The sequence below is a fragment of the Vanessa cardui genome, chromosome 18, assembly GCF_905220365.1.
Source record: "Vanessa cardui chromosome 18, ilVanCard2.1, whole genome shotgun sequence".
NCBI classification, from domain to species: domain Eukaryota; kingdom Metazoa; phylum Arthropoda; class Insecta; order Lepidoptera; family Nymphalidae; genus Vanessa; species Vanessa cardui.
In genome coordinates, this window is record NC_061140.1 from 7,963,844 (window position 1) to 7,985,365 (window position 21,522).

At 33.8% G+C, this 21,522-nt stretch overlaps 1 protein-coding gene across 1 annotated transcript in view; it reads left to right on the top strand.

Moving 5' to 3' along the window:
- Positions 1-830: 830 nt before the first annotated feature.
- The window catches only part of LOC124537188 (midasin), a 29,918-nt gene continuing 9,226 nt past the window's right edge, over positions 831-21,522 (top strand). The window contains exons 1-26 of the mRNA XM_047113921.1: positions 831-1,019; positions 1,330-1,586; positions 2,103-2,351; positions 2,431-2,726; positions 3,097-3,299; positions 3,786-3,949; positions 4,039-5,546; positions 5,621-5,786; positions 5,891-8,189; positions 8,396-10,133; positions 10,203-11,847; positions 11,931-12,145; positions 12,330-12,462; positions 12,542-13,187; positions 13,264-13,769; positions 13,850-14,026; positions 14,132-14,544; positions 14,926-15,065; positions 15,582-15,808; positions 16,324-16,541; positions 16,621-16,838; positions 17,294-17,464; positions 17,847-18,047; positions 18,562-18,776; positions 19,175-19,337; positions 19,845-20,980. Coding sequence (XP_046969877.1) covers positions 933-1,019; positions 1,330-1,586; positions 2,103-2,351; positions 2,431-2,726; positions 3,097-3,299; positions 3,786-3,949; positions 4,039-5,546; positions 5,621-5,786; positions 5,891-8,189; positions 8,396-10,133; positions 10,203-11,847; positions 11,931-12,145; positions 12,330-12,462; positions 12,542-13,187; positions 13,264-13,769; positions 13,850-14,026; positions 14,132-14,544; positions 14,926-15,065; positions 15,582-15,808; positions 16,324-16,541; positions 16,621-16,838; positions 17,294-17,464; positions 17,847-18,047; positions 18,562-18,776; positions 19,175-19,337; positions 19,845-20,980 — 13,391 coding nt within the window. The 5' untranslated portion in view covers positions 831-932. The remainder of the gene's footprint in view (positions 1,020-1,329; positions 1,587-2,102; positions 2,352-2,430; positions 2,727-3,096; positions 3,300-3,785; positions 3,950-4,038; positions 5,547-5,620; positions 5,787-5,890; positions 8,190-8,395; positions 10,134-10,202; positions 11,848-11,930; positions 12,146-12,329; positions 12,463-12,541; positions 13,188-13,263; positions 13,770-13,849; positions 14,027-14,131; positions 14,545-14,925; positions 15,066-15,581; positions 15,809-16,323; positions 16,542-16,620; positions 16,839-17,293; positions 17,465-17,846; positions 18,048-18,561; positions 18,777-19,174; positions 19,338-19,844; positions 20,981-21,522) is intronic.

Here is a 21,522-nt window from a genome sequence, read left to right on the forward strand (position 1 = left end):
TCATATTTTTAAATGGTGACGTTTAAAATTTATTGACTAATGTCATTTGTCATTTTATTTTATATCTATACACTATATTATTTTATACATTTCCCATGGATAACGGCAAAAGCTGCTATATTGTATAGCCTAAATTATTTATGATATTGTTTATGCATACACTACTAAGTTGTGTTAATTAATATACACATTGTATAACGATATATACTCAATACTCAGTTATAAACTGATTTAATTATTCGGATAGCTCTGTTCTATTCTAGTAAGATAGAATGAGGGACCTATTTAATAATAGTACTATATAAATTATAGTGATGTTTTATTTGATTCTGTAAGCTTTGTATGAATTACAAACGAAAAAAATCTATAATTATTTGTCATTTGTTCTAACGATAATCAATTTAAAAAATATTGGTGCTCTTCTAAGTAAGTTATAATTTATTTTCTAACATTTTGTTACAAACAATAACTTCTGATATCCATTATGTTATATATTATATTTTAGTGTACTACTGTTAAATGCATTGATTCTTTATTGATTACCATATTAAGCATAAAAAATGCTGTTATCTATTTATTATTTAACATTTATATATTGACATATTATTGAATATGGATATGAAATCCAATAAAAAAAATTCAAAGCGAACACAGCATGCTTAACTGATATCATTTAATTCTGAGCAATATATATTTAAAAAAATCATGATTGTGGAAAAAAGCCACTATTTTCTTTGTTGTAATACTGATATTTGATTTAAGCCGTGTAGTAAATTAATGTTATTAAAAAAAAACAGGTGTCAATGTCAATGTCACAGTTATCACCGCAAACCCACGTGAGAGGCACGTTATTTTACCGGCGACAATGTTTTTATTTTTAAAAAGTATATCCGCTGGAACCATATAGTAACTGTACCTGGAAGATCACGAAAATGTGTGATAAAATTGTGACGTCTCTTAAAAACATTGAATTAGAAGCTAAAACTTCAAATTTGAAAAAAACTTGTCAGCATGTTTTGGTTAGTCTTCAAGCTTTATTCAGCTTATGGTATTTTATATCGTTGTTTTGTATATCATTTTTATTTATTTTTATTGATCCCATATAGTTTTACATACTTTAATTATGTTTTATGCCTTAAAATGAGTAAAAAGGAAACAAAGTGCGTAAATAAAGTCATGATAATATACCATTTAAGAATTGTACTATGTATCCTTTATGCTATTTTATGGATGATTTTATTATATGTACATCTCTGAACTTCATCCTCTACATATTGGTTACAAGTATGAAATAAATAGCTTTATTTTTTTCAAAAAAACATTTTTTAGGAGTTGCTGAAAAATGAAGAAACTGAAATTAATCTTGTGATAGATGAATTGTCAGAATTCATTCTAAACTTTGAAGATGCACACTTGTTCAAGAAATATCTCTCAAACATACTACTGGCACTGGTGTCGAGCAAGATCCCGTTGAAGCCAGTATTTTCAAACAAAAACTATGATCAATGTACTGATTTAGAAAAAACACACCATTTGGAATTTTCAATAGCTTTGGCTTTGTTAAGTGACCACCCTGATATTCTACAGTAAGTTTGGATATAATTTATACAATAAAATATAGTCATTTTCAATATTTATTAAGTACAAAATAATATAAACACAAAGTAAGGTATAAGTAAATGAAAAGTTGTTAAATACAAAAGTAAACTCTTAATTTTGAGTACGGATAAACCATTAGTTTAATATTCAAATGAAAGTAATTCTCAAAAAAGTATAAATATACCGATAAGTTCTTTTTAAACTGTTATTACAGAAAACATATATTCCAATGTAAATTGTTTGTACTGAATAAACCTGTGATCCACCTTGCCTTTGCACAGGTGAAATTTCATTAGTGCCGGTGATTATGGCCCTACTTACATACAAGTAAATATTGCATCATTATTATGTAAATTATTAATTATATATCATGGTCATTATGTAGATTAAAAAAATATTTCTTTTCTTAACTGAACCTTATAATTGAATAAAAATTCTGTGAATGTCATGTTACTGTGTAAATGAGTATAAGTGCTGATATCCGGTCAATTAATCTGTTTCAGATATGCCTTGAAATACTTTCAAATTAATGCAATACCACCATATGAAGTATTTATTCATCACGAGGATTCCTACAATGTGGCGCCAAAAAAACGAAGATTGCTGGATTACCGACAAAAGATAACAGACTATCAAATTGTATTATGTTGTTATACATTACTTAGTAAATTGCCAAATGAATTATCAACACAATGGGACTGGACAAAGTTTGTAGTAAACTTTAGCCGTCATGAAAACACAGAAATACGATGGTATGTTTTAATTAATAAAATCCAACAATTAAAACAATACAATATATATTTCTTTTATAATTAATTATTTTTCTTATAGGATGGTTAAGGAATGTATGGCTATACTTACAAATATGACTGAGGCACAATCAAAAATGCTATCGAAAAATTTAACTCTTAAAGAACAAGATGAAATAGAAAATGTTCCTCGTGCAAAAGAAACATACATTATTGACGGGAATATAAATGAGCTTAATATGAATTCGAGCAATGTTGTTAATATTGATGGTATATTGTTACCAATATATGATAAGAGTAATATTCAGTCTGGTCATTTAGTTCCTGTTAAGTCAACCGTTAATAATTTACGAAGCTTAGCTCTGGCTGTGGCATCAGGTATGTAAATTCTTTCAATACTTAACATACATTTTTTTTACTAAAGTATATACTTATAGTATACTTTTTTCCCACACATTCATAAAACACACAATAAAAGATATTATATAGTAATGTTGTTTTAGATTTTCGCGATTATTACATATTGAAATAAAACTAATTTTAACGGATTTGACTTTTTCAGTCTACCCGTTACCACGAACGCTGTAAAGTGCTCGAAACGTCGGGACGATAAAAATAATGAATATACGCGATTTAAATCCGTTAAAACTAGTTTTATTTCAATATTATATAGTAGTAGATAATATGTAGTATTAGTAGGTAGGCTTTTTAAAGACAAATAAAAATATAAATATTAATTCTTTTCTAGGGAAGGCTCTTTCTTTAATGGGTCCAGTGGGTTCTGGAAAAACCTCTCTCGTAGAACATTTAGCAGCTATCACAGGACGTAAAAGTGTAGCTTTTAAAAAAGTTCAGCTTGGCGATCAAACTGACTCGCGAATGTTGCTGGGTTCCCATCAATGTACTGATGTTCCTGGTGAATTTATATGGGCACCAGGTGTTCTTACTGAGGTATGTTTACACATAACTATAAGTAGTATTTTGCCAGATTGATGTATCGTAATTTTTTATTATACAAAGCCAAAATTTCAAAGACTAATAAATTATACAGCGGAAATAGTGGTGCACGCTTATCTCAGGTGCAAACATACCTATATATTGTAAGTATGATGTAGAACAAGTGGAAACACATAACATTTATCTGCTTTATAACATGCACAGGAGCATAGTAACTTACTTTTGATTACTTCTTGATATTATGTGGTATTAAAATCCGATACATTGAATTCACAATGAGCGAGCCAACTAACAGATGCAGTAAACCACTTTGTTTAATTTTTGAAGTAATATACAACATTACGAAACAGTGGCTAGATTTTATGAGGGTAGTTCTATATTCTTTCATTTCCAGTAATAGATTATTTCCAAGTAGAATTATTTCTTGTTGGTCATTTATGAGTTAACAATTTGTATTATTTAATTAATTTCTATTCATAGGCAGTTCAAAATGGTCATTGGCTGTTATTGGAAGATATTGACTGTGCAGCTTTAGATGTAGCATCAACACTGAGTTCCCTTTTAGAAAGAAACACGCTTTGCGTACCAGGATATAGAGACGCATTACCAGTTACTCCAGGATTCCAATTATTTGTTACACAGAGGTATGAAATTAACTTATTTTTGGGGAAAAATGTTTGTTCTGAATGTTATTTACTAGAAGGTATTTATTCATCTATGTCCTAAATTACAGAACTGTAGTGACTAACTACGGATTCCAGAAGAAATTGTCAAATTCGAGTACATTGTTGCAAAAGCACTTGACTCAAATAAACGTTGAACCTTTGTCTCAGACAGAGTTGGCAGAAATTATTCAGACCAAATATTCTAGTCTTTCGACAATCTGTTCGAGGATGATTGAAGTGTTCATGATGTTTTCTGTAGGCAACCATGACGCATCTTTGCAGTCAACAGAAAGTAATGAAAAAAGTAATTCTAATATCATTGTAATGAGAGGTTCGAGACTTATTTCAACGAGAGACCTTATGAAATGGTGTGCAAGATCTGTAGTCGATTTTAATATTTCGAGTCCAGATTCCGCTCTTAAAGTACTCCAAGATGCCCTGGATATATTCACGTGTTCCATATCATCACCAGAACATAGATTAGAATTGGCAAAAAAGGTTGGCACTTGTTTGGGCATTGTCGAAACGAAATCAGAATTTTATTGCAAACATTACAAACCAAATGTCTCATTACATCCGAATTCGTTGGAAGTCGGAAGATCTAAAGTTCCTAGAGTTGAGAAGCGTTTGGAGACGATAGATTTTGATAATAAAGAAGTTGTGTTTTCATTTACACGTCAATCGGCTTGCTTACTTGAAAAAATTGCGTGTTGTGTCACATCAAACGAGCCTGTTCTTCTTGTTGGAGAAACCGGTACTGGTAAAACATCGTCTATACAGTATTTGGCCAGACAAACTGGTCATAAACTTGTCGTTATAAATATGAATCAACAGTCAGATTCAGCTGACTTACTTGGCGGCTACAAACCAGTTGATCTCAAATATGTCGTGCGACCAATAAAAACGGAATACATTGAGATGTTCAAAGGTTTTTATAATGTAGAAAAGAACAGAAAATTCATAAATCATATAGAATCATGTTACGATACGGAAAATTGGACCGCATTGTTGGCTTTAATGAAGCAAAGTCATAAGGCAGCTGTAACTCGTTTGACGACGGAAAATAAATTAGAAAAGTTAAAGGTGTGGGTGGGTTTTGGACATAAACTTTTAAAATTGGAACAGCAAGTAAAATCAGCATCTAGATTGACTTTTGCATTCATTGAAGGATCTCTTGTTAAAGCAATGCAACATGGGTATTGGGTTTTGCTCGATGAAATTAATCTTGCATCGGCAGAAATATTGGAATGCCTTGCTGGATTATTGGAAGACAAAAACGAGAGTATAGAATTACTCGAGAAAGGCGACAAAGTACCAATTAAAAGACATCCTAACTTTACACTGTTTGCATGCATGAATCCAGCTACAGACGTTGGGAAAAAAGACCTTCCAGTCGGCTTAAGAAACCGTTTTACAGAGTTTTTCATTGATGAACTAACAGCCAGAAATGATTTAATGTTGCTCATAGGTGATTATTTATATCACATGAATTTAAGTGGAGCTGTATTGGAATCAATATATAATTTTTATGCGACAATTAAGAAAGAAGCAAAGCTGAGCTTAGTAGATGGTGCAGGTACTGATATTGAGTTATAATTATGTTGTTGTTTTAACCTTTGTAGACTTTCTATCTATTTCTATATTTTGCAGGTAATGCACCACATTATTCTTTGAGAACGCTATGTAGGGCTCTTTCAGCCGCAGCTAAAGCAAAATGTGGCACCGTAGCTCGATCATTATACGAAGCCTTCTGTCTCTCTTTTCTTACACAATTAGATAGATCATCTCATCCTAAAGTTGAAGCTATGATTGCTAAGTAAGTAGAACTGTTTAAATAGAAGTCAATATACTAAATATTTTAATATTAAATACCGCTATATTTCATATAATTTTTGTGTTTGATTATAATTTATATTTCAGGGCCGTCATAGGAAAAAAGAACTTAAATTCTGTATTGAAGCAATTAATTCCGGAACCAAAAGTTGAAGGTCAAAATTTCCTACTCTTTGAAGGCCATTGGATTCCGCAAGGAAAGCTAGATATAAACATTCCCGATGGATATATATTAACTCCCACTGTACGGAAGAACCTTCGAGATATAGCACGTATTATATCTATAGGCAGATTACCCATTTTACTTCAAGGCGATACTTCAGTTGGAAAAACGTCTCTCATAACTTATATTGCTAAGGCGTCCGGAAACTATTGCGTGAGGATAAACAATCACGAACATACAGATTTACAAGAGTACATAGGTTCGTATGCAACAGATTCGAGCGGGAATTTAGTATTTAAGGAAGGTGTTCTCGTTGAAGCTATGAGAAAGGGTTATTGGATAATTCTTGATGAATTGAATTTAGCACCAAGTGATGTGTTGGAAGCGCTCAATCGTGTCTTGGACGATAATCGTGAGCTTTTTATCCCCGAGACGCAGCAAGTCGTCAAAGCTGATCCAAACTTTATGCTTTTTGCAACCCAAAATCCTCCCGGACTGTACGGAGGTAGGAAAATGTTGTCGAGGGCATTCAGAAATCGTTTCGTGGAACTTCACTTTGATGAAATACCCCGAAAAGAATTGGAAACTATTTTACATCAACGGTGTCACATTCCTCCTACTTATAGCAAGAAGATGATCGAGGTAATGGCAGAATTACAAGTAAGAAGGCGAGGCTCAGCTGCCGTTCAAGGCAAAGACGGCTTTATTACGTTGAGAGATTTGTTCAGATGGGGTCAAAGATATAAACATGCTGCCAAAGAAGCATTAACAACGGAAAAGTTTTATGATTGGGACCAACACATTGCCGATGAAGGCTATTTGATTCTGGCTGGTAAAGTACGCCAGAAAGATGAACGAAATATAATCGAGGAGGTTATAGAGAAACATATTAAAAGAACAGTAAACCCTGATAATCTTTTCAGTCTACATTCGGCTACGTCTCCGGTGTCAAAGTCTATTTTAGAAATGCTCCTTAATAATCAGCTTACCGAATTTTCGCACATCGTTTGGACATTTAATATGAGACGATTGGCAGTTTTAATAGCAAAAGCATTCATTCATAATGAACCAGTTCTATTAGTCGGGGAAACGGGATGCGGAAAAACAACAATTTGCCAAGTTTTAGCTGCTTTAAGTCAAAGACAGTTACTTTCTGTTAATTGTCATATGCATACAGAAAGTTCAGATTTCTTGGGAGGTCTCCGCCCAGTGAGGCAATATAAAAACGATGGAAGGTTATTCGAATGGGTAGATGGCCCATTGATAAAGGCTATGGAGAACGGCTATTTGTTTTTAGCCGATGAAATTTCTTTAGCCGACGACAGTGTGTTAGAGAGACTTAATTCCCTACTTGAACCCGAAAGACAACTGGTTCTGTCAGAACGGGGCATGGAAAACAGTTCGGATATTGTGGTTATATCGGCAGTTACAAATTTCCACTTTATTGGTACTATGAATCCAGGTGGTGATTTTGGTAAAAAAGAATTATCACCAGCTCTCCGTAATCGATTTACTGAGATATGGTGCGATCATGTAAGTTCGAAGGAAGATTTACTAAAGGTGCTCGAAAAAAGTGTCGGCAAAGGTATTACGTTAGGAAATCAAGAAGATTGTACTTCCGGTATTGGCAGTTGCATATTAGACTTTACGGATTGGTTGAAAAACTCAGAAGTCACCAACAAATTCCCATTCAGTATACGAGACTTGCTCTCGTGGGTTCAGTTTATTAATGTGACAGTTACAAGAACATTATTAGACGTTTCCGAGGCTTATGTACATGGTGCTTGTATGACGTTTTTAGATTGTTTCGGTACAACTCTCACGGGCCATATTGATTCCGAAACGTTAGTTGGTTTACGAAAAAACGCTATAGAATTCTTACTTAATCAAATTAAAACGTTTGGAAACGAACATACAGAGAAACTGAAAGAAGTATTAAGCAATAAGAAATTGGTGCTTAAAGCCGAAGCGAATGATTCTAAATTCGGTATCAAACCGTTTTTCATTGACTGTGGACCTCATAAAAACTTAGACGAAAAACAGACCTTTACATTTACTGCACCAACGACTGGATCAAATACCCTGCGTTTATTGCGTGGCTTACAATTGAATAAAGCTATTCTCTTAGAAGGCAATCCAGGTGTTGGAAAAACTAGTTTAGTAACAGCTTTGGCTAAATCGTCTGGACATAAAGTGGTCCGCATCAATTTAAGTGATCAAACGGTAAGTTACAATTTTTTTAAGCTGCCACTTAATTCACATTATAAACATTTTACTTTCTATTTTTATTTGTTTATTTACATATGATAATAAAAAAGTACGCTCTAGTTATATTAATTTTGTTAACTATTCAAACGTAAATATACTAAAATCGCGCAGAAAACCAGACCAAAATCGGAATACCAATTTAATCATTAAAATTATTTCAGGATATAACTGATTTGTTTGGAACTGATTTACCTTCCGAAGATGGCTCATTTACATTTAAAGAAGGAGCATTCTTGAATGCTCTTCAAAATGGAGACTGGATACTTCTAGATGAATTGAACTTAGCTCCTCAGCCAGTTCTCGAAGGTCTAAATGCTTGTCTTGATCATAGAGGTGAAATATATATTCCAGAACTGGGTAAAACATTTAAAGTCAAGGAACAAACGAAATTATTTGCGTGTCAAAACCCATTGAAACAAGGCGGCGCTAGAAGAGGATTGCCAGTTTCATTCTTAAATAGATTCACGCAAGTGTATATCGACACACTGACAAAAGACGATCTCTTATTTATCGTAGAAGCGCAATATCCTCAGCTTCCTCAAGATATTTTACACAGGATTGTAAAATTCAACTGTAGAATTGCACATGAGATTTCACAAGTGCAAGCATGGGGACATAAGGGTGGACCATGGGAAATGAATTTGAGAGACATTCAGAGATGGTGTGAAGCACTCATAAATGATGGCAATTTAGGACAGACACTGGCCCCGGGAAAATTCGTTGATATGTTATATGTTAACCGTATGAGAACCGAAGATGACAAGGCGAAAATGACACAAATATATGATGAAATATTTTGTCCAGCTTATCCAAGAAGTAGTACTAGTCCACAATTTGATTTAACAGATGACGAAATAATCCTCGGGGATGTTAAATTACAGCGGAATAAAGAAAAGACATTTAAAAATAGACGCTCATTAGAGACCAACTTATTAATATTGAGGAATCAATTACAGACTTTGAAAGCTTTAGCTCAAAATATTAAAATGAACTGGCTCTCCATACTGGTAGGTCCGACAGCTACTGGTAAAAGTAGCATCGTTCAAGTGTTAGCGGATTTAACTGGCAATGAACTTCATGTTATACCGGTTACGTCAGCAATGGATGTTTCTGATTTATTAGGAGGTTTTGAGCAAATTGACTTTAACAGAAATCTGGAGAATCTTTATGACGAAATTGAAACAGTGACATTGCAAATTGTTAGGAATATTTGGTTAGTAAAAGAAACAAATCAATGGAAATCAGATACATTTCTTACCAACTTATACCGGTATAAATCATATCAATCAAATTTTGTAGATAAAAAGTTCACTGACGAAGAGACCAAAAATTTCAAAGAAAAATTAGCGTTCCTCTCTGACCATTGTCAGAAATTATTAGAATGTACTAGATCATGTGGCATATCGTGCGCTAGAATAAATAAAATTATAGAAAACTTAGAGAAACTAAAAATCAAAGTGACCAAACATTTGTCCGTGAACGCCGGCGGTAAATTTGAATGGGTAGATTCATTGCTTGTGAAAACAATGGAAGAAGGTTCATGGTTACTATTAGATAATGTAAACCTGACATCAGCAGCGGTGTTAGATAGATTAAATGGATTTTTAGAACCAAACGGAGTACTAAACATTCCAGAGAGAGGTGAATTGAGTGAAATTAAACCACATCCAAACTTCAGAGTTTTCTTCACAATGGATCCAAAATATGGGGAAATATCTCGAGCCATGAGAAACAGAGGGGTCGAAATTTTCTTACTAAGCTCAGAAGATTGGGACTTAGGGTTATCAGAGACAATGGATTACATGGACTTGGTTGCTTTGCTCTCTTCCTGTGGACTTCCCAGCCAATATCATGAAATTTGCATACGATGTCACGAATCGATGACGGCATTCGTTCAAGGTAACTATTGCATGTTTAATATTAATCTGTATTTTTGCAACTTTCATTGAATTCATGTTTTTTTAACAGGCTTAGATCGTCCAACAGTCTCGCATTTGCTTCAGGCAGCTCATTTAACTTGGCAACAATTACTCCGTGGAATATCAAGTAAGACGGCTTTGTTGAACAGTTTTTCAGATGTTTACATTAAACCGAGGAGTGGAAGCGACTTTGCTACTTCTGTAAACGCGTCCCTTGCTGAAATGAAAATCGCAATGCTAAAAGCCTTAGAACTTGAATTGGGAACAGAGGAATATGAGCCCGTCGTCTTCAGTGACGTTAATCACACACTGACTGTTAAAGGATTATGCAATAATTCTTCTTATGAAATTTCGAAACAAATTGCATTCCCCGCAATTAAACAAGCGAATGAAGAAATATCAACAGATAATGCATTGGTTTCCTTGTTTTGCACACTGACCACATATCAAAGATGTTCAAAAGATTTATTACACATAGTTAATAATATTTTAAAAGTAAATAGTGAAACGTTTAATAAGAATAAATTACGTGCTTTAACTTCCCATTTGAATGATGGAGCATTTAATTTTTTGAATCAACGCTCCGTATCTGAAGCCTACAAAAGATTTTTCGTAGAATCTTATACTTTAGACAATGAGGTTGTTTGCGAAGTGAATGCAGAATTTGTTCAATTGTTTTTACAATTGAAAAACATTGTTATAAAGTTCTTCCTGCCATCTACCGGTTTCTCAGCATTCAACTACTCCTCCGCTGTTTCTGAAGGAAAACTAACTGACGATTTTGTAGAATATCCTATTTTGAAAAATTGTCAAATCTATCTTCAAATCGTTGATAACTACATCGAAAGTGCAATAAAATCAAGCGTATCTTCGATGAGTGATGATGTTGTCTGCTTTTTGCTGCAACTACTTAACTGGCGTGATAGATTTATAAAAATATGTTCGATGTCGATATTCGAAAAGGCTAGAAATAAAAGAACACCAATTTTAAAGGAGGAAATTATTCCATTATTAAATGTTCATTGTAAATGGGTGCGAAAATATTTGATTGGAGAGTTATTTAAAATACCAACAAATCAAAGATATATAGAGAAGTTTAAAAATGAAGTAGAGGCTATAAACCTAATCAACGATCAAGATTCCTCGAAAATTGCTAAAGTGAGTAAAAAGTTACGAAAATATTATGGACAGCCGAAATTGTATCAAAATGAAGAAGAATATAATTTGTGTATTGCAAAAGTAGAACTTTATAATAGAACACATCTAAATGTTACTGAGTCACTCAACAAACAGCTTATTAAAGTCGTTAGAGATCCCATTTATTTATCAAATGTGGCTTTAGCCTTCGACGTACCTGACAATACTGCAGTAAGCGAAATCCAGGACATTATAAAGGACATAAACGAAAATGCCACTAAAACGATTAAATTAAGATCTGAAGTTAAACTATTGCCTATTCATTTGTACATAGTACAAAGAGTGATTACTGTTCTTCAACCTTTATTATTAAGATTCATTAACAAATTACCGGACGATGGATTTAAAAGCAATGAATTTAGCAAAGATGCCTGGAAAATTTTAGATGATCTTATAAACTTTGTAAAAGTTATGAAAGGATTTCCTCCAATGTTAATAAGTCAGCTCCAAGTAATTCAGAAAATTCTCGGCGAAGACGAAGAGTTTGCCCGTCAAAGGTGATTATAATTTAATTTAGTTTACATATTTTGTGTAAATTTACATAATTTCCTCCTTTTCTAACTTTTCGTTTTCTTTTCAGGATTTCATCACTCTCCGTCACATTTATGTCTGAAATTTATAAACTGCTCTCCAATTCTCCAGTAAATTATCCACTGCCGTTTTTAAATATGCAAAGTTTAGTTAATAGCGAAGATATCGCTGATACAATTCCCGCAAATACGAAGAGAGTGTCAAGCAACCTGCCATTGATGCCTTACTACGTTCAGGAATTGACGACGTGTCAAGACACACCAGGTAATTGCAATATTTTCTTAATAAGCGACTATCACGAGGAGAAAATAGGACATTTCTTATTTTCAAAACCATCCTCATAGTAAAAAGGCATCATGAGTAAGGAGATAATTATTTTATTGAGAAATCGAGGAGACATAAGTGCATTTCTTTAAGTAAACTATATCATCTGATTATCCTCTTGCAGATTCCCATCCAAGATTGGCATATGAAAATGTAAGTTTAATAGATCGCGTTGAATATTCAATGCAAATAGGCTCAGTGTTAAATACTATATGGAAAAATATTGGGACTTTAGATGCTGCGGCTGATATGAAATTGTAAGTACTCAGTTCCACTAAATTGTTACAGGAATTTAAATTAACTTATTACTAATGAAAATGTATTGTTTTAACGTAGGAAATCCGATGCGGCATTCGAGCAAGAGAGATATAAAAATCTACTCAGATGCTTGCATTGCATACTCTCAGAACAAAATAATGTTACGGAAAATGCAATTGAATCTTCGAATGTTAACACGCAGTCTCTAGAATTGTACTTCAAAGATGACAAACAAATTCTAGACATGTTAAATAAATCAAATGATATACAAAAACAACTTTTGGAAATTTTGTCCAAAGAAATAAATACCACGTCTACTAAAATTGAAATAAAGATGCTCACTTCGCAACTGTCCCTTTTGACGAGTCTAATTTTTGTTCGAATTATGGCTGAAATTAGCGAAATAGATCACGTTGAAAAATATCGCCTCAAAGTGCAATATATAGAAGAAGATATTAATATGTTTGATAAACTACTAAGTGTATATTACTTGTATGGTGTTGTATCTGGGACTATAAGCGAGCAAAGAAATATAGAGAAGGCCGCAGATATAACTGCAGCTTGTTATAGAGATGGATCGGAAAATAAAGATAAGTTGATGAAAGTTCACCCATATTGCAAAATATTGATGAATTTAAAACATGAAACTGCTCAAAGAGTACATAAATATGCATCTGGCAATACGTTCAGACCGCAAGAACCTTCTTACAATAGCTTCGTAAAGGTAAGATTTGACTTTAGACTATTCGAATTGATTTCCTCTTAAAGAACATTTACAATGAATATCAATTTATTTTCAGGATTGTAAGCATTTTACAAAGTCCGTTCTATCGGATAAAACAGTAGCTGTAATTTCAACGAATTTGATATCAACGTGTGCCAAATTGTTTGAAGCAATAAAAACAAACACATACGATAAATCAATAATACAACACGCACACACTGTTATTAAGGAGACTTCCTCGTGGCTGTATTCAACGAAAGCGTTCAATAAAAAAGTTGACACGTCTTATTCGGAGGCTTTTCCTGATTTAGCGAAACCTTTGCAGAGTTCGCTATCTCAAATTATTTATAGCGTTACATTATTGAATGATTTGATCAGGGAACTTATCGTCAAGGTCGAGCAAGGTCCAAATTTGCTTAACACGTTGACTTCCCTCTTGACTTATCCTGATAACATTCCCTCTAAAGATGCAAGGGAAAAGCACCTCAATCGATTTGTATCATCCAACTTTATACAACTATTAAATAGGAACATCATTGCCGTAAATGAGGATGTATACCAAGCTGAAGTAGAATGTCTGCAGTAAGTATTGAAAAGAGGAAATAAATTATGAATTCTTATTTATATATATAGAATGTTTAATGTAAGTAATGTTTTTGCAGGGTCCTTAAGATGAATTTATCAGAAATCAGCATGAATAGTATAGCATTGGAACGCATTGATAAAGTCACGGTGGATGCAATGTTGAATACTCTAGACGCTTTGGTTAAAGCGTGGGAGAAGCAAAGACAAGAAATAGAAAAGCAGAAGCAGGATGAAGAAGCACTTTATGTCACAAAGTAAGCAAGAAATTCTTTTTATAAAAAAATCTTATAAGATTTTGAAAACTGAAATCCTTTTTCGTAGATTTTTCAAGTATATTAAGGTTTTATTTTATTTTTAAGATCAAAGTGCGAGGATGAAGACGAAGAAGCAATGGCTTACGAGGAGATAATGGAAATGTTCCCATCCTACTCGGAAACCGATTTTGCCGAGTTCAAACCGCCATCCCTTGAACAGAAGAAAATTAAAACACCGACCACAGATAAACCTAAATTTTTAATAAATTCCGAAGATGTCACGTTAATATACAAGTGGCATTCAAACTTCGTTCGTAATATGACCAGTGCGGAATGGTTAACTAGCCCAAAGAGATTGGTAGGAAATGATGTTATAAGTCCGTTGTTACTGCGTTACCCGATATTTAGCAAGGTTATACAGAATGCCTGGGAAGCATTGGATGCGGACTTCGAAGGCAAAATCGCACCAAGTTTAGTTGTTTTGGTATCACATATCAAAGCAAGAGTTGATGGTAATGGTGAGTAAAAAGAAAATATTCTACTATTAGGCATTATTACAATTTTTTATTATATTCAGATAATAGTAGGTTTATGGATACATTTTATTTTTTATTATGACATATTTATTATTATTTTTTGTATAAAATTATCTATTGATTGTGGGTTTGAAAAAGCTGATATCAGGATATACCAGTTTGATTTTAATATTTCTATAACACAAACATCACAATGGATTTTTTGTGTTTATTCAGGGAGGCTATATAATTTTATGCTAATAAAGTCGTCAATATTAAAAACAATATAATTTATTTTATTATATATACATTTAATGTAGAATATGTAACAGGAAATGACAATGCATTCATTATTGTAAGTAACAAACATTTTGCATTAACCAGATACACCCAATCAAAAACTGGACTTCTATCGTTCTGCTTGGGTATCGGAAACGAGGGAGTGCCTGCCATTGTTGCAAAAAGTAAAAGACAACACAAATGAGCTGTTAGATCAGTGGCCAGATTTTCCGACACTTAAAGATGTAAGTCATTGATTCTACTGTTATTTATTATTTAAAATTAATTTTGTATATGATATACATGTTTACTTTTTATTGTAATATGTGATCAGATTGGGGTCTTTGTTAGTAAGTGGCCATCAGCCATTGCTACGGACCTTGGGATTGGACCTAAGATGTTACATCTCTTGTGCCTGTAGTTAAAAAAATAATGTTATTTAAAATAATTAAATAATATTAACTTATTATGCTCAAGTACAGTACAGTGAGCTGTTATAAACTGATAATGTTCTACTGTTTGACTTTCTCTACTTAAAGGGTTAAATTTAAATGGAATTCACTAAAGTTTCTGGTAAAAAATGCGACAATATCGACTTATGCAGATATTTTTAGACCTGGGTGTTCTTTGGCCAAGTTTAATTCCAGCACGGCAACAATAATATTTGTCAATAATATGTCAAAAAGGGTTTTAATTTTTTGCATCTTTAATATCTTACAAAACAATACGTTCGTGACTTTTTATTTATTTATTTCTTACAGATTATAGTGATAGTCGATAGGATCCTCGGTTTCTCGATAACAAGTCCCGTGTCCCGATTTTTGACGGGTTTGGAATTACTCCGGGACAAAATCGAGGAGTGGAATAAGAATGCTCATAAAGGGAACAATATGATCGATATCTCCTTGGCAGTCGGTCAGCAAATTATTAATTGGAGAAAACTTGAAATGAGCCATTGGAAGGAATGTCTCAATAATTTATATCAAAGGTAAAAAGCAATCTAATATCAAATTAAAAATTACTGATACATCGCGTAGAAAGGTTATCGTATTGTTTTAACCTAGAAGCGAATGTGGCGCTTTAAATCGACTAGCAATGGATTGGTGCAAAGTTTTTCCTTCGTCTTTATTCAGTTGGATCACTTTTTTGGCATAGCTCTTCAGGGGCATATGAATAAAGGGTTATACTGTTTGGGGTTTATACTTATATTCAATATCTCGGAGACTTAAAATTTGTTTAAATTTGAAGCAATTTCTGTGCTTTGGGTATACAATTTCCTTACGATATATCTTTCACCTTCGAGCACGTAAAATTGTGAAGCGTGTTGCATCTTCAACTAACTGACTTAAAAATTGAATCAATTATTTGGTCAATGTCCATTAAAGCAATGGTAAATGCCCTTACAGCAACTGATTAAGGCAAATTTTTGGACATATTTTTGGTATTAATAAAAATCAAATGAGTTTTATGTATCATGTAATTGTGATAATCATTTATAAACAGGAAACAGGCAGAAGCCCACAAGTACTGGTTCTATATGTATGCAGTAATCGACTCGTATTTAAACCCTGACCCTGATGATACAGTATCGTCTGCCAGAGTTGTCTCTGTGCTCAAAGATTTTATGGAGAAATCAAACCTCGCTGAGTTCGAAGTTAGATTAGACATTGTCTTCGTGTATCATTGTCATCTTGTGCATTTGGAACGCAATGAAAGACGAGGTAAGCGACTATATTGTATTTACTACAAAATTTTTGTTTTTTAGTTGATTATGTTTAAATACTTAATACAATTTTGTAGATGAGCTGTTATCAATACTATGGAACACATACAACTTCTACGCCCAGTTCTCGGCTCAAGTAGCTGCATTTATTAAAGAGAAACGAGCTCCGATCGAGAAGAAATTAAAGGATTTCGTCAAAATTTGTACCTGGGATAGAGATCTCAGCTACTGGAGTGTCAAGGATACAGTGGAGAAGGCACACAAGGCACTTCATAAACACACGAAGGAGTTTGAGGTTTCATAACTTTTTATTTTACATAAACGTTTAAAAGAGACTTGTAGTCTTATGTGATGATAGTGTTAATGTTTTCTTTATCTATGGTAACGATAGGCGGTAAGTGGTCATCATCGGCCATAGACAATGCAGTAATAAATATATCCTTTCAACACCAATGTGCCACCACCCTTTGGAATTAAAACGTTATGTCCCTTGGGTTTGTAGTTATGCCGACTCACTCATCCTTCAAATTGGAACACACCAATTCTCAGTAATGTTGTTGTTTGGCGGTAGAATATTTGAAAAGTGAGTGCTACCTATAGAGGTGATTGCCCAAAGCCCTTTCGTCTTATCTTTATCGTAAACCACATATAATATGTGTGGCTTATATATAATAGTTATAATTTTATGATAATACAGGTTCATATTTATAGTTGTGTTTTGTAAACTAATGATTTCATTTTTTATCGCAGAAAGTTCTCAAAGAGAGCGTGGCAAGTTGTCTAGTGGACAACACGAGTGAAATCGGCGCAGACCACGTCGGTATCTGGGATCGTCCGAAGAGAGCGACTGGAGCAAGTGCCACCGGAGGCGCCTATATGATCGACCCGCAGAACCATATCGTACTGGCTAGAAATATAAAGGTCGGTCTATGATTCCATTTTTGAAATTTTTGAAATAAGGATATTTTTATCATCATGAAATTGTTAGCATTATGACGTTATAAACATAAGTGACCCATTTATTTGCATGTGTGAGTTGGTAAATTCTATTTTTATTCATAATTAATTATATAATTTTAAAAATATTCTCTTAGTAAATATATCTAAGTAATTTAAAAATATACATACACAAAACTCATAACAACTAAAAACATATTCATAACTCTTCTTGACACACCAATAGCATAAAAAAAGTAAAGTAAAGTAACAGCCTGTAAATTTCCCACTGCTGAGATAAGGCCTCCTCTTCCATTAAGGAGAGGGTTTTGGAACCAATAGCATTATGATGTAATTTCATTTTCAGAAATATTTAGACCAATCAGAGCAGCCCTGCCCGATAATAACAGAAGTTAGTCTTTTATCTAAGATTCCGTCCTTACTCAACAAAGCGAAGACTCTGTGTAAGGATACAATCACGAATACCGGTTACCCTGCACTAGTTCAAGCTTTGGATGACTTTGTGACACTCATTATTGAGACGAGTGCGCATTTGGGCTCATTAGAGGTAAGATATAATAACTTAAGTTAAATAATTATATGATTGTTCTTATCACATTTTTGTACTCACTGGATACAAAATGCCCAAGAGTCAATGATATCTGCTCCAATCTTGGTGCCACTTGAAGTGTCTTTCCTACCTTGGCGTCCAAATGGCCGACCTATGCAGGCCTCTCACACACAGGGACATTTATTGAGATACAAAAAATCTTGGCTTGGCTAGGCCCAGGCTCTTCTTACGATGTGGTAGGTGTGCACAGCGCTGGCGTTTTATCTCCAGTCTTCTTTCTGGGGTATTTAATAGAGGCATTCACTTCACGTTGCCTCTCCGAGGTCTAGGTTATTCTCCTTGGAGTCTACGTCACGTAATTCTCAGGCTAATCCCACTTGCGAATCTTCTTGCTAGTGGTTTGGTAAACTACCGCCAACGATTCAAACTACGAAATTATCTGTTGATATTATAATAATCCTTATTCTAAACTTAAATAAAAAGGCAGTAATATGAAAGGCTATTTTTTTAGGTGGATTCAACAGCAGCTAAGGAAAAACAAAAGTCCCAAGCAAAGAATATTGTTCAACAGAAACGAAAAGCACTCGCGGATCTGTTCAAGTATCTCACTAAAATGGGCCTCAATTATCGCACCGGTTTGGTCATACTGTCAGCTGCGGAAGAATTATACGACTTTACGATTCCGCCCGTGGATTTGGAAGCTGCGATGAAATATTTGAAGAGCAGGTATGGAAAATTATATATGGTAGATGGAATTGGTTTGTTAATGTATTATTTAGGCTGACCGTTAGGACCGTAGGCATTGCGATTATGAACTAGATTTTTTTTATGGAATAGGTTTGCAGACGAGCTTATGGGCCACCTGATGGTAAATGGTTACCATTACCCATAGACAATGACGCTGTAAAAAATATTTACTATTCCTTACATCATCAATGTGCCACCAACCTTGGGAACTAAGATGTCCCTTGTGTCTGTAGTTACACTGGCTCACTCACCCTTCAAACCGCAACACAACCAATAGTTATAATTGTTGGTTGACGGTAGAACATATGATCAGGAGGTCGTACCTTCATAACGACTTAAATAAAGTATGTATATGAGATGTTATCATGAAATTTCAGGCGTTGTGACCCAACTCTAATAATGCTATGGTCTGGCTGCGAGAAATACTTCCAGAGGAACATCGCCCGACACCGACTGTTTGCAGCCGCCTTGCAGTCCCCCCACAGCGACCTCGGTATGCAGAATATCGAACGTTGTAAGGGATTCGCTGCTCAATTATTGGTATGTTTTATATATTCATATAAAATCTTTAAATCGACACTAACAGTTTATACTACGCTAACTGGAATTTTAGTGAAAATCGTTTATTTTTATGCCGAAAATCGTGAAGAATTTTATAAAATTAACGTCTCGTGAACAAGACATTCGTAGATAATGTCGAAATATCGAGCTCCAACGGATAAAAATTAAAAACATGGTAAATATCCCGTAAATAATAACTGTAATAATAAAAATAACCATGTTAATTTAAAATCCTATATAAAATTAACGAAGTTACAAATATAATAAAACGCTTAATAATTTTTTTTGAAATCAATCATTTAAATTATGCTCACAATTATTAGCGAAGTGCGCACTCTTTCGAGCTAGCGTATAAATAGAGTATAAATTGTTGGTGTCGAAATGCTTAGCTTTTTTATAGAACAAAGTATAAAAATTGAGCTAACAACGCTATTTAAGGGATATATTTTATTTGATTTTATAACTAACGCAAAAATTTTGTTTTAGAAACTTACAAATAGTCAAAAGAAGTCTATTTCTAAATATACAAGATTCATATGTGATTTACGAACAGTTACGACAAATCTAACGAATGTTCTAGAAGCTGATATTGACAATACTAATATAACAACGTTGAAAGATAAACTGAACGTTTTAGTCGAATGCTACGCTCAGACCAGTATATTATTAGACCAGTTTAGTATTGTACTGAAATCTCTACCAGAAAAAACTATGAACTCAAATAACGAGCCCGAATTCGATGTTGTTTTGTCAGAATCCCCAATATCTCGCTGTTTCAAGGACAGTGAAGAATGGCGGACGCTTTATAAAAAAACAAAAGCAATCATATCCATAGTCGATAAACAAAAGACGGCTCTTCATAAATTGACTAACACAATCCCGACACAGATTGGAGAATTTGTAGAATTCAATGTCGTTTCTCAGAACCATATCGATGTAACAAACGATGCTAAAACTAATTTGATTAAAATAATTGAAAATAGTGAAGCAATTTTAATGGAGTATCACTTTAAGCTCGAGACAAATGTCTTTGATAACTATACACCTCGACACCCGCTTCTACGTGGTATCGAGAATTTGGTGAAATATTTAAAAGAAACTGTAAATGAGCTTGACAAAATGGATCAGCCTCTTGACCAAGACATGGATGAACTATCAGCCAACACGATAGTTTCACAAACAGAGGACATTGCAGCGACGATGCTGCTAATCATTCAGTCTCTGTACAAAAAACATTTACCACCTGACAAGAGTATGGAAAATATCGAAGTTTTGAACGCAATCGATGAAATTATCGACGAAAAAGAAGAATCGAAAGAAATATTAGAAGACAAGCATTTGAAAGAATTATTGCAAGAGAAACTGTCGACTGATTCCAAAATGTTACAATTGGACACTTTGATTACCAAAATGCGATCGTTATTAGGAGTTTATGTTCAATTTGTCGCAACTAGGTCCGAGGTGGAGGAAGTTCGGACGGCGGTTATGAGATTGGTCCCAATATTGGAACAAGTCGTTTTGTTTGTCCAATATTTCGTGTCGCAGAAAGTGGCTGTACACAGAGTATCGTGTAAAATGCTATCTGTGTTGCTTAAGATCTTTTCGGATCTCGCAACAAAAGGGTTAGTATAATATTTATATATAAAAGTAGTAAAGTAACAGCCTGTAAATTTCTCAGTGCTGGGTTAATGCCTCCTCTTCCATTAAGGAAAGGGTTTGGACCATATTCCACCACGCTGTTCCAATGCGGGTTGGTGGAATGCACATGTGGCAGAATTTAGATGAATTTAGACACATGCAGGTTTCCTCACGATGTTTTTCTTCACCGAGCACGCGATGAATTATAAACACAAATTAAGCACTTATATATAGTGGTGCTTGCCTGGTTTTGAACCCGCAATCATCGGTTAAGATGCACGCGTTCTAACCACTGGGCCATCTCAGCTCAATATTTATGTATATTAGACTTTTATTACTTCTAATTAAACAATTGATACCATTAAATCCACTCGTGTACCATATCACTGGTCAATCTCAGGTAAATTTTATTTTTGAAACTGTTTAACACTGTAAGTATATAAGAATATAACGAAACCAATCCAAACGAGATGTGTTTTTAATTCAAAAAAAAATAATATAAGGATTTTATTTTAATTTCGAATTC